At 46.3% G+C, this 13,832-nt stretch overlaps 1 protein-coding gene across 1 annotated transcript in view; it reads left to right on the top strand.

The window, feature by feature from the left end:
• PRODH (proline dehydrogenase 1) overlaps positions 1-13,832 on the top strand; it is a 159,044-nt gene that overhangs the window by 80,068 nt on the left and 65,144 nt on the right. Inside the window, exons 6-7 of the mRNA XM_073673295.1 lie at positions 8,727-8,843; positions 12,278-12,357. Of these exons, the coding sequence (XP_073529396.1) occupies positions 8,727-8,843; positions 12,278-12,357 (197 nt within the window). The remainder of the gene's footprint in view (positions 1-8,726; positions 8,844-12,277; positions 12,358-13,832) is intronic.

Genomic DNA, 13,832 nt, shown 5'->3' with positions numbered 1-13,832 from the left:
GAAATATCCACAAAGAGAGTCAGACTTGCAGAGAAAGAAACCAATTAAATGGAACCTGTCCAAAGCTGCCTGGCTGCTGGGAGAAAATTAACTTTATGCCTCCCAGCAGGCCCCGGCTGTCAGTCACAAAGGCGCGAACGGTGTGGCTTCAGTAACCACTCAGTACATAGTGAGCGGCTGCTGTAACCACACCCTGGCACTTTTTGACTGCTAGCTATGCAGTGCCTCAGTACAAAGTTGGCTGTCAGTGCCAGAGGCGCGGTGACTGGAACTCCGCCCCTGTGACTGAAAGCCAGAGGCTGCCAGGAAGAATAGTGACTGGAACTCCGCCCCTGTGACTGAAAGCCGGATGCTGCCGGGAAGAATAGTGACTGGAACTCCGCCCCTGTGACTGAAAGCCGGATGCTGCCGGGAAGAATAGTGACTGGAACTCCGCCCCTGTGACTGAAAGCCGGATGCTGCCGGGAAGAATAGTGACTGGAACTCCGCCCCTGTGACTGAAAGCCGGATGCTGCCGGGAAGAATAAAGTTAATTTACACTCTATGGCCGGACTTAGTGTAGTGGCCAGGCAGCTTTGAAATGCTATTAACCTGCTGATTAACCCCATATCTGCAGGTTAATAGCGTTTTGGGATGTGAAAGGTTCCCTTTAACCACTTAAAAAAAAAAAAGGAGTTGGCTCTCCTCACAAGAGCTTACAACCCACCAGACGCTTCTTATATCCCTCAAGAATAAAGTTAGTGTTACTCTGTCTTTTTCCTGATGCCGTTTGACCTAAACATGAATGCTCACCAATGGGGCTTGTTTACTCTGGAGGTCTCAAGTGACAGTGGTTCAATCAACAGCCATCTTGTGTGTGTTTAAAAAAAAAAAAAAACTTTGCAGTCAGGTTTCATTAATAATTGAACTGTTTGGCTTTTGCAGCTTCTGTGTATCACAAATAAAATGTAAGAAAAAAATCAGTGAACATCTAATTTAGTCCTGCTACATCTTATTTTTACCGTCACGCAGACATTGCTGCACCCTTGGATAAAGTAATTGATGATGATTAAATCCTAAGTTTTTACTCTGGTCAGTTAATTACATAAATAAGGATTATTTTATAATCGTATTGAAGATAAAGGAGATTTAGTGCAATGTTTCTATTTGCTCTGAGCTGTAGACTATACAAGAGAAAAGGAGAGAAAAAAGCTTCTAACATTGTGCTTTATTGACCATTCTATTGAATTTGTCATTTAAGTGACTAGCATTGGTGGCTAATGTCTTTGGTACGTACGGTAAGTCAATGCTACTTTAGACCTCACTAATTTAAGAGACACAAAGGAAAACCACAACAGTTAATTGTAAGGTCTGTTACTGCTTCATCACTGCTCAGCACCATTTTAACCATGATGGGTCTTTATTTTGCATTTCTGAGATTCCCTTTGCAGGAATGGTTTGTAAGCATACGTTCAAAGTTTTATCTATATATGCACGATACGATAATGTCACGTTACACTCCTGTATATGGAGGCTCAAGGGGCGACAGTGAAAATAATGCTAATATATATTTTCTGCTAAATGTTTATATTATTGGTCAGTGTAATACAAAAGCTATAAGAGATATGTTACCAAGACTATAGTTTCTTTATTTTTTCTATTTTCATTAAAGTAAGCGCAAAATGCTTTGGTATAAAAGCCATAGAAAAGTTATTTGCATTAGTAAACGTGATCAGCTATCTAAAGCAGTGGTCCCCAACCTTTTTTGCACCAGGGACCGGCTTGAAGCAAGATCATTTTTCCATGGCCCAGCAAGGAGGGGGTGGGGTGGGCGGGGCTTTGGTCATATGGGGGCGGGGTAATGGAGGGATTTGGAGTTTAGTGCATACTTATCATATAGTGTAGACCAGGTCCCCGCCAGGAGCTATGCCAGGAGCCCCACATAATGTGCTGTGCCAGGAGCCGCATCACTGAGGCCCCATCACGCCCTGCAGCAGGACAGGGCAGCTGTCCTGACAGCTGCTGTTCAGCTGCATTTACTTCATCCCTGGGGCGGACACAGACTGTAGTGGGCCCCTGTGCAAGAAATTTTTGGGGGCCCCCCCCGCCCTTCATAAGGCAACAAAGTTATGTAAACATAACCCCCCCATGTGCATCTCTCACCCCCCCATGTGCAGCTCACCCCCGTGCATCTCTCATCCCCCTCCGTGCATCTCTCATCCCCCTCCGTGCATCTCTCATCCCCCTCCGTGCATCTCTCATCCCCCTCCGTGCATCTCTCATCCCCCTCCGTGCATCTCTCATCCCCCTCCGTGCATCTCTCATCCCCCTCCGTGCATCTCTCATCCCCCTCCGTGCATCTCTCATCCCCCCCCGTGCATCTCTCATCCCCCCCGTGCATCTCTCATCCCCCCCCGTGCATCTCTCATCCCCCCCCGTGCATCTCATCCCCCCCCCGTGCATCTCATCCCCCCCCCGTGCATCTCTCATCCACCCCCCGTGCATCTCTCATCCACCCCCCGTGCATCTCTCATCCACCCCCCGTGCATCTCTCATCCACCCCCCGTGCATCTCTCATCCACCCCCCGTGCATCTCTCATCCACCCCCCGTGCATCTCTCATCCACCCCCCGTGCATCTCTCATCCACCCCCCGTGCATCTCTCATCCACCCCCCGTGCATCTCTCATCCACCCCCCGTGCATCTCTCATCCACCCCCCGTGCATCTCTCATCCACCCCCCGTGCATCTCTCATCCACCCCCCGTGCATCTCTCATCCACCCCCCGTGCATCTCTCATCCACCCCCCGTGCATCTCTCATCCACCCCCCGTGCATCTCTCATCCACCCCCCGTGCATCTCTCATCCACCCCCCGTGCATCTCTCATCCACCCCCCGTGCATCTCTCATCCACCCCCCGTGCATCTCTCATCCACCCCCCGTGCATCTCTCATCCACCCCCCGTGCATCTCTCATCCACCCCCCGTGCATCTCTCATCCACCCCCCGTGCATCTCTCATCCACCCCCCGTGCATCTCTCATCCACCCCCCGTGCATCTCTCATCCACCCCCCGTGCATCTCTCATCCACCCCCCGTGCATCTCTCATCCACCCCCCGTGCATCTCTCATCCACCCCCCGTGCATCTCTCATCCACCCCCCGTGCATCTCTCATCCACCCCCCGTGCATCTCTCATCCACCCCCCGTGCATCTCTCATCCACCCCCCGTGCATCTCTCATCCACCCCCCGTGCATCTCTCATCCACCCCCCGTGCATCTCTCATCCACCCCCCGTGCATCTCTCATCCACCCCCCGTGCATCTCTCATCCACCCCCCGTGCATCTCTCATCCACCCCCCGTGCATCTCTCATCCACCCCCCGTGCATCTCTCATCCACCCCCCGTGCATCTCTCATCCACCCCCCGTGCATCTCTCATCCACCCCCCGTGCATCTCTCATCCACCCCCCGTGCATCTCTCATCCACCCCCCGTGCATCTCTCATCCACCCCCCGTGCATCTCTCATCCACCCCCCGTGCATCTCTCATCCCCCCCCGTGCATCTCTCATCCCCCCCCCGTGCATCTCTCATCCACCCCCCGTGCATCTCTCCCTCCCATGTGCATCTCTCCCCCTCCCTCCCATGTGCATCTCTCCCCCTCCCTCCCATGTGCATCTCTCCCCCTCCCTCCCATGTGCATCTCTCCCCTCCCTCCCATGTGCATCTCTCATCTCTCCCCTCCCTCCCATGTGCATCTCTCATCTCTCCCCTCCCTCCCATGTGCATCTCCCATTCCCCCAACTCCTAGTTAATTGTATTTAAAAAAAAATAAAACTTGTTATACTTACCCCCATGCGATCCCTGCAGAATCCTGGCGCTCGTCCAAATCACTGACACCAGGTTCTCCTGACTTCCGGCCATGTGACGGCGCCGTCACATGACCGGAAGTCAGGGGAATCATGAAGGTGCTGCCGCAGCAGCGCAGCGCTAAGATGTCCCGGACCCGGCGCTTAGCATGCGGCCGGGGGCCCCATGAGGAGAGAGACGCACAAGAGGGGGGCTCCGAGGGGGCTCCTACCGGCCGGGCCCCATACTGGAGTCAGGGCAGTCATGCCCTGATGGCGGCCCTGCTGGAGGCTGGAGGGTCCCCCTCTCCCCGCGGACCGGCTGAAAAACCCCAACGGCCCGGTCCTGGTCCGCGGACCGGCGGTTGGGGACCTCTGATCTAAAGGATGCAGACCGTGCAATCTCTAGGACCCCTGCCAATCCCAAGAACAAGGCTCTAAAATTCTCCTTTGGAGTGGTGGCGGCACTTGCACATCACAGCTCCATTATCCCTAGGACAGCGTGATAAACAGTGCTCAGCTTTTTCCGATAGTCCCATAAAGGCTGGGGTCCCACTAGCGTATGGCATCTGATTCGATATGTTAATGACATTCGGCTCCTGCTCTGCTGCGAGAGGAAACCGAATGTCAGTGCTCCGATCCTCTCGCACAGAGGGGATCGCAGGACATCTGCAGCGGGGACGGAGAAATCAATTTCTCCATCTCCTCTGTTGCTGGCATTGGCGGGAATTGCACTGCACTAAGGTGTTATCAGAGTGCAGTGCGATGTTCCACACGCAGCCATAGGCTTATATGGGTGCGTGCGATCCGAATGCAGCATATAATTTTTTTCCAGTCCGATCATAGTCTGATCGGAGCTGGAAAAAAAAAACGCCACTGAGCACAGAAACATAGGATTAAATTGGTCTGAATGCAATCCGATATATATATATATATTTTTTTTTTTATCGGATTGCATTCGTTCGATTTAATTGCAAGTGAGAGCGAGCCCAAAGAATGAATTTCAGAGCCCTGTTCTCAGGGTCTGTGGGAATCCTAATGGTCTTTTAAAAGGAAACTGTCAGCAGGTTTTTGCTATGTTATCTGATGGCAGCATGAGGTAGGGACAGAGACCCTAATTCCACTTATGTATCACGTAGTTCACTGGGTGCAACAGTAGCAAGACAATCACAGTTGAGCTGTGTATGACCCACCCACATCAGTGATTGGCAGCTTTTTAGGGCACAATGTATAGTGACAGCTGCCAATCAGTGGTGGGGCGTGGTTGGACTACGAGACAGTAGAGCAGCTAGTCCTGTAGTCTTCTGCTAAGAAAATACTGATTGTATTGAAGTAGCAAACCACAGCCCAGAAAATGACACATCACTGGAATCATGGTTTGGGCTCCTACATTATGGTGCTCTGATTACATAGCAAAAACCTGCTGACTGTGTATGGGAGACAACTGATGTTATTTCAGAAATTTTCTCTTAATCACAATGCAGCAGGACAATTCATTAACAGCCCAGGATGATGTGGAAAAAATGACCTGGAAATTAGAGGACTATTGTTTTCTTCCAAATGCAAATTGTGCTACGGGTTCTGTTTTCTGAGTTTTTTCTGAGTCTGTCTGCGGTTCCTTCTCCATTAACAGTATTATTTTCCACCATGGAAAAATTATTTTTGTAAATCGCGATGTAACCTCAAGTGAGCTTATTCTGTGTCATGAGGCCTGCTGACGCCATTGCTATTCCACAAGGAATGGGCCCCACCATGACCCTTCTTCTGAAAGGGCTGTATATCAGCTGCATGTACCGCCTGTGTGATGCATAAACCATTGCATAGGGCCTGTATGTTGGTAACATCACCAGTTTTTGCTGCCCTTAACCCTGAATCATAAAAGCCTTAGCTGCTGCTGTGGGCAGAATCATGAACTACATGATAGCATGGTTTAGTAGAGAGAAAATATATACAAAGTTCTGTTAATGGCTTTATTGATTTGTGGGTAAAAATGCACAATTACCTGTTAAGTCATGCAGCCAGTTAACACCCCCTTTTAAAACCCGACCCACCGCATGCGAGTATGGTTTAATTCACATTGTGGGTACATCCCCTGAGGGGTTACTCATATGCCACAATTTTGCTAAAGAAATCTCTGCAGCTGAAGATCCCTCCATTCATCTCATGTAGGTTACTTTTTATGTCAATCTAAATGGGTCTTCTAGAAAACCATTTGATATACGGAACAGCCACTGAAATTTCTACGTTTGATGTCACCTTGTGAGGTGCAATAGTGCTGAACTTGTCACCGGGTGGAGTTTTTAGTTGTGAGGAATGAGGGTATTAAAAAGTGTTTAACATACCTAGCAACTTTTGTGAAGTAGTTTTCCATAGGATACCTTAAAGGAAACCTCACAGCTGATGCATGCTGCCTGCCCGATCCAAAAGGGGCATGTATCATGCATTGGCTGCATCATTTCAGCCAGATACTTTGTCTGACTCTGAAACGCAATGCAGTGAAAAATTGTTTAAAAGCCGCCATGGACCGAGCTGCACGGGTGAGTAGTCTGACAGGTGGGTCCCCGGCGGATTCTCCCTGACCGATCCCCTGGAGTTACAGGTCTCTTCCTATGTGTGAGTATATGGAGAGACCTGTCACTCCAGGGGAGTGAGCGGGGAGAATCGTTTGAGTCAAACATATGGCTGAAATTATACAGTCAGTGCCTGATTCATGTTTCCTGTGGATTGGGCAGCATGTATCGGCTCTTAGGTTTCCATTAAGTTTTTCCATAGGCTAAAACTATACATTTGGCAGCTGGGTGTTTCTATCCTTGGTTTGATGGCACTAGTGACCAAATCCTACTTTTCCTCTTCTGCCATCCAAAAAAAACAAACACCGTAGCGGTTGTATAATTGGTGTATGGGATGGGGAGTGATTGATTGGTGGCTTAGTCTTTAGTGGTTTCTCTTTATCTTAGGTTTACTTTGGTTATTATCATTAAAGCAATATGCTTATCAGTTTCTACACTTTTATGAGGGAATGTGCATGAACGTTGCAAGCTATTCAAACCGAACAAGTTCTGCAATCCTCTTGCTCAGGGGATTTTGTGGTGACAGTGTTTGTGTCCATCTCATTGATGCCACACTGTCTCACACCACATTTAGACCTCACCATGTGGGAGGTGCGTCTCCCACAGACTTCACTTTCTAGGGTTCTGCCAATTTTTGGCTAACATGACCGTTGAATTTCTTGGTCGAGTTACGTCTGCAAATTGTGTTTGTTACTGTCTCCATGTGTTCACACGCATAGTGCTAGAACTGCGTGCTATTAACAAGCATTAGTCTGGCCCTGTAAATTTGACCAGACTAACACATTCTGTAATTATTTTTTTTTATCTACAGGTACACCTGAAGTCCGTGAGAATAATGGCTCAAGTGCACTAGCACATAGAGTAACATTGGTTAATGCACTGTGTACTGTCCATTTGACATTGACTGAAAATATGCCCATGTAAACTTAGCCTTACTCACATCTTGTTCTAGTAGCCTTAACACCTCTTTCACCATCCCCTCTTTGAGATGCCTCCAGTACAACACTCAGACCACTTTTTAGGTCCTCACTACACTTGGAATGGTTGTGTAGCCTTCCACCCAGGCATTGACCCTCAAGAGTTACCCCTATGCCAAGACACACTACTGCCTACTTAGTTCAGTATAGTCTATATGGCTATACTACATGGCCACATCCCAGAGCAACCAGACCACACTGTACTGGCCTACAGGGTTCTCCTTACCCCTCAAAAAGAACAGACTACAGCCTTCCTCAAGTTTGAGTCCACCACTTTAACCCACCACTGGTTCCTTCACCAGGCTGAGTATTCCCACCACGTGGATGTCTCAAACTGATTATATACTCCAGCCATTAACGATTAGGTGGCAGTGTACACGGACCACTTGCAGGTCTACTTCCAACACTGCCCAACTCTGTCATCCCAAGACTTCTGCTTACTTTCTAGCTTGCCGTTGGCTCCTTACTGCTCCCCTCTTTAATCAGCCAGTCTGACCGCAAACTGTAATGTACTGTGTTTTCACACTTGATTTTAATATTAAGCATTATCTATCATAATGTGTTTTTAATGACTCTTCTGTGAGTTTGGACCAGACAGGCTAGCCTTGGCTCCCAATCACCTTATCGCTGGTCCACAGCTTGTCCTTTATTGGGCCACTTTTGTAGGTCCGAATACCTGTTTTAGGAAGAGCCCACAAGACCTGCCCAGTCGTCAGCCATCACAGTTTGGGCCTTGTTAAAGTCACTCAGATGCTTACACTTTTTTTCTGCTCCCAATACATAATTTTCAAGAACTGACTGTTCACTTGCTGCCCCTTGACAGATACCATTGTGACGAGATAATCAGTGTTGTTCTCTTCCCTCATTATGACTGAGCAGTGTATATTATAGTGGCTGAGCCACTTATCTGTCATGTCTGAGAATTAGTTCCCTGAAGGATAATCCTTTCTACTTTTGACACTTACTTTTTAATGAGGAAACAACTGTGTAGAACAAACTTTGCCAACTGTTTGTTTCCATAGACAAGCTGCAGCGTTCAGTCATGGTGGGAATTAACGAACCAGACATACCCTGTAGCGATCAAAGTATTTTACCATTTCCATTTAGATATAATTTGTCCTAAATTATCTCTTTAATTTGGTCTCATCTTTATTGCTTTCCTGTAATGTTGCTATTGTTCTTCATTCTTGTCATATCTCTCCCTATATCATGGTAACACATATTAAAGCCATTAATATGCACTGTTCAGCGTTTTCATGAAGCCATATGAAAAGAGTAGGAGAAAAGGAAAAGGATGAGCTGGTAGATCTCTGCCTATGTTGTGATGTGTTTCTTAGCCATCCTTTCTGCCTTTCAGTTACAGTTTTCTGAAGTGCTCGTGAAATGGAAGCGTTTTTTCCATCAGCTAGCGGCGGATCAGGGCAAAGCCGGGCTTGCTGCTGTCGACATTGAACTGGAGGTGGAGAAGTTACAAGTAAGATCTTGACCTTTTTATTTACGTATTGTAGTCTACATTTTTGGATGCTACGACAAGATAATAATAGTTGTGTTTTAATGTGCTGTGTATTAGTGATTTTGGTTCTAATTTTTGCATTCTAATAGCTATTCTTTCTAGACGTGTTTTATAGCTGAGATGGGACATGTCACGTCTGTCAGTGATGAACTGTTTTTTGTTTAAGGTTTTTTTTTTCTCTGTTTGCTTCCAAAGTAATTAGAGGGGGAAGCGATCAAATCAGGCTGGAGGTTCACATGGACACCTAGAAGCCAGCAGAAAAGTAATGTAAATACATATTTAATAGGATGGTAATGAGAAAGTTACTTTTCACACTGATTGGATCTTTCTAGAAGTCAATTACTCTGATTACTTGATTTCACTCTTAAACACTTTGGATGTTCTAGGAGGTGACTTGGGTTACTTTCTTTTCTATGACAGTTTTAAAGTATAATGAAAAGTTATCTAATAATATATGTACAGGCATTGCAGGACCTTAGGTATCCATGGTTATGTCCACTGATAAAGTGACAGTTAGCTAGCTGCTAGTGGTCGTAACCATGGATACCTAAGGACCTGCAATGCCTGCACATGAGGAAAGAGACTTTGAAAATCAGAAATACTATACTACATTTCTAATTGGAGGGATTTGCTAATATTATTATTACACCTACTACATATTGGGATAGGATCTTGGAGATGGGAATACCCCTTTAATGCTCAGCTGATGGCACAGGATCCACCAGTCACAATCTGTGATGTCACTGCTCTCCCTTCACAGTGACCTTTGCACATGCTCATTAGATGCTTCAATGCAATAGATAGGGTCAAAGTCTATTTGGTGCGGCTAATGTACATGTGACTTATCTGAAAGAAAATAACAAGAGGTTAGTGTAAAAAAGCCCAAGTGGCCAATGTGAAAATTGCAAGATTTATAATAAAGATATATGTAGAAAGAAAGGTTTATATATAATATACAGTGTGTATATATGTGTGTGTGTTGTTGTTGTTGTTGTTGTTGTTGTTGTTGTTGTTGTGGTTATTATTATTATTACATACACACTTAGTTTATTTTTCTACCTGTAACACAAAAGGTAATTTTCTGATTACACATTCCCATTAAAAAAAAAAATGTGATTCACTTCCAAGCGACAACTTTAACTATACGCACTCCTGGACATTACCAGGACAGTTTTTTGGTTCTTTTGAAGTAAGAGGCAAAGGTTCTGCATAACAGCAAGCGGAGATTTTGAAAGCCATAAGAGAATGATACGGAGCGTATATTGGAAATTCATAATTTAATGCTTCATTCACCGAGACCATAAACCTGCTTTAAAAGGTTTTCTATAATTAAGATTAGATTTACTTATACACTACTCAAAATAATAAAGGGAACACTAAAATACCACATCCTAGATATTGCTGAAATTTTCCAGTTGCAAATCTTTATTCATTACATAGTGGAATGCGTTTAGCACAATGAAACGATGATGATCAATGTATATCAAAATTAATAACCCAAGGAGGTCTGGATTTTGAATGATACTCTGAATCAAAGTGGAAAATCAAATTTCAGGCTGATCCAACTTCAGTGGAAATGCCTCAAGACAAGGAAATGGTGCTCAGTAGTGTGTGTGTGGCCGCCACGTGCCTGTATGACCTCTCTACTACTCCTGGGCATGCTCCTGATGAGGCTGTGAATGTTCTCCTGAGGGATCTCCTCCCAGACCTGGATTAAAGCATCAGTCAACTCCTGGACAGTCTGGTGCAACGTGGTGTTGGTGGATGGAACGAGACATTATGTCCCAGATGTTCTCGATTGAATTCAGGTCTGGGGATGGGCAGGCCAGTCCAAAGCATCAATGCCTTCATCATATTGGTACTGCTGCCACACTTGAGACACATGAGGCCTAGCATTGTGATGCATCAGAAGGAACCAAGGGCCCATTGCACCTGCATATAGTCTCACAATGCGTCTGAGGATCTCATCCCGGTACCTAATGGCAGTCAGGGTACCTCTAGCTAGCACCTGGAGGGCTGTGCGGCCCTCCAAAGAAATGCCTCCCCTCACCATTACTGTCCCACTGCCAAACCGGTCATGCTGGATGTTGCAGGCGGCAGAACGTTCTCCATGGCGTCTCCAGACTCTGTCATGTCTGTCACATGTGCTCAGTGTGAGCCTGCTCTCACCCGTGAAGAGCACATGGCGCTAATGTGAAATCTGCCAATCTTGGTGTTTTCTGGTAATTGCCAATCGCGCTGCAAGGTGTTGGCCTGTAAGCACAACTTCTACTTGTAGACGTCAGACCCTCAAACCACCCTCATAGTCTGTTTCTAACAGTTTGAGCAGACACATGGATGTTAGTGACCTGCTGGAGGTCATTTTGCAGGGCTCTGGCACTGCACCTGCTGTTGTTAAATTGGAGTTACATTGTGTTGTTTTAAGTGTTCCCTTTTTTTTTTTTTTTTAGCAGTGTATATACAAGAAAAAATAGCAACCCAGTCCTGATGTTGTGGGTACAATTCTTCCACAAGCAACCAGCCCAAAGCCTCCAAATATAAAAAAAATAGATTGGAAGCAGCACTGATGCTTGAGAAAGGCTTGCAATGAAAAGCTGATATTGTAATGGAACCATCAATTCATTCCAATTGGATATTTCAGAATGCTATTTTTGGGATCAGTGAGGATCCCAAGATCCCTTAGTGATCAGCAAGATATTATTCATCCTGTGGATCTGTTAACTTGCAATAAGGGGAATAAAACTCTTTTAATGAGAGGCACCCGGCTGAGAGATGGGCAGGAGGAGAGGCACCCGGCTGAGAGATGGGCAGGAGGAGAGGCACCCGGCTGAGAGATGGGCAGGAGGAGAGGCACCAGGCTGAGATATGGGCAGGAGGAGAGGCACGAAAAAGGGGTGAACAGTGAAAGTCAACGAGTGTATGTATGGTGACTGGGTCAACCGAGCCAGTTCCCCGTAGCCTCTGAAATGACGGTATACTTTCAGTCTTGGATTACACGAAGAGCAGCTCTGGAGTCTCTGTTGTAACTATTGATCTCCTATGCAGACTAACAGAAATAGGACATGCATGAACAGAGCTTTTGTTATTTTGGAGGAGATGTCTGGTAAATTGCATTTTGAAAAGTGTTGCATCCAGTTTTGAGCATTTGAAAGTTCATTTTATTTCCCAAATGTTCTGAAAATAATAAGTGTCCTTAGTATATTGTCTTTAGCACTGCCAAGCTTCCAACTGGAGCAGAGCATAGTGGATGTCAGAAATGAGCAAATACCATACTTCTCTCATCAGTCTCTTCTATATTGTATTACCTGCACTTTGCGGTGTTTCCATCCTTTGTTCATTTGATCTAATGTAGTTAGCTGTACATCCGAATAAATGTAATATGCTTTATTTTACAGGAGAGTCTTGCTAAACTTGGAATTGCTACAAAAGATGAAATTCATAACTGGTTCACGGGTGAGAATCTCGGACTATCGGGGTATGCTTCACTGATTAAATTGTACTTTTTATATCCTCCAAATGTACAATGTGCCATCTATCCTTGTTTCATTTTATCCCTCAGTTGTAAAATGGGAAATGTACGCCATTAATTCACGCCATTAAGTACCATTGTTTTATAACACGTTCACGCTCAGTGTAAAATTTCTCCGACTCTCCCTGGATATCACTTCTAATTATTTCATGCCTTTAGCAAATTATCTTCAAGCTACAATATGGCTGTGTTTTATACTTGTGCATTGTAGACTAACAAAGGAGACACGGCTCAAACATTGGGGACCTTTGCAGACCTTGATGTGACACTTCACACCATCACATAGCCTGTCTGTATTGATTTCCTCCCTCTAGCAAAGTGAATGAGTCACTGATCATACACACATGGTCTCTATTGTCAGTGTAACCTTGAGCTAGTTTTAGTGCACACTTAAGGCCCCGTCACACTTAGCGACGCTGCAACGATCCCGACAACGACCTGTCGGGGATCGTTGCTGCATCGCTATGTGGTCGCTGGTGAGCTGTCAAACAGGCAGGCTCACCAACGATCAGGGGAGCAGCGACATGTCCTGGCTGCCAGCCTGCTGAAGCAGGAGCAGGCTGGTAACCATGATAAACATCGGGTTACTAGGTGCGCGTGTGCCCCTAGTAACCCGTTGTTTATCATAGTTACCACTCTGCTACAGTGAGCGGGAGGTTACCGCTCACTTTAGCAGGCTCGTAACCATGATAAACATCGGGTTACTAGGTGCGCGTGTGCCCCTAGTAACCCGTTGTTTATCATGGTTACCACTCTGCTACAGTGAGCGGGAGGTTACCGCTCACTTTAGCAGGCTCGTAGCCATGATAAACAACGGGTTACTAAGTGCGCGTGTGCCCCTAGTAACCCGTTGTTTATCATGGTTACCACTCTGCTACAGTGAGCGGGAGGTTACCGCTCACTTTAGCAGGCTCGTAACCATGATAAACATCGGGTTACTAGGTGCGCGTGTGCCCCTAGTAACCCGTTGTTTATCATAGTTACCACTCTGCTACAGTGAGCGGGAGGTTACCGCTCACTTTAGCAGGCTCGTAACCATGATAAACAACGGGTTACTAAGTGCGCGTGTGCCCCTAGTAACCCGATGTTTATCATGGTTACCAGCCTGATCGCTGCTCCCGCTGGTCACACACAGCGATGTGTGCTGACCAGCGGGAGGGCAACGACCAAAAAATGGTCCAGGAGACTTTGCAGCGATCAGTTACCTCACAGCAGGGGCCTGATCGCTGCAAAGTGTCACACATAGCGACATCGCTGGTGAGGTCGCTGTTGCGTCACCAGAACCGTGACACGGCAACGATCTCGCTATGCGAGACGGGGGCTTTAGACTATTGGACACCTTTTGACATGAAAAAAAAAAAGATTTTTAAGTATGGTCATGCTATTTAATTGAATAAAGGTAGCAACTAAGTTTTTAAGCC

Source organism: Phyllobates terribilis, unplaced genomic scaffold (genome assembly GCF_046119375.1).
Source record: "Phyllobates terribilis strain yellow unplaced genomic scaffold, ASM4611937v1 Scaffold_1__5_contigs__length_1240528914, whole genome shotgun sequence".
NCBI classification, from domain to species: Eukaryota; Metazoa; Chordata; class Amphibia; order Anura; family Dendrobatidae; genus Phyllobates; species Phyllobates terribilis.
Note: the sequence above shows the minus strand (reverse complement) of the source record. Positions and strands in the feature narration are given on the sequence as shown.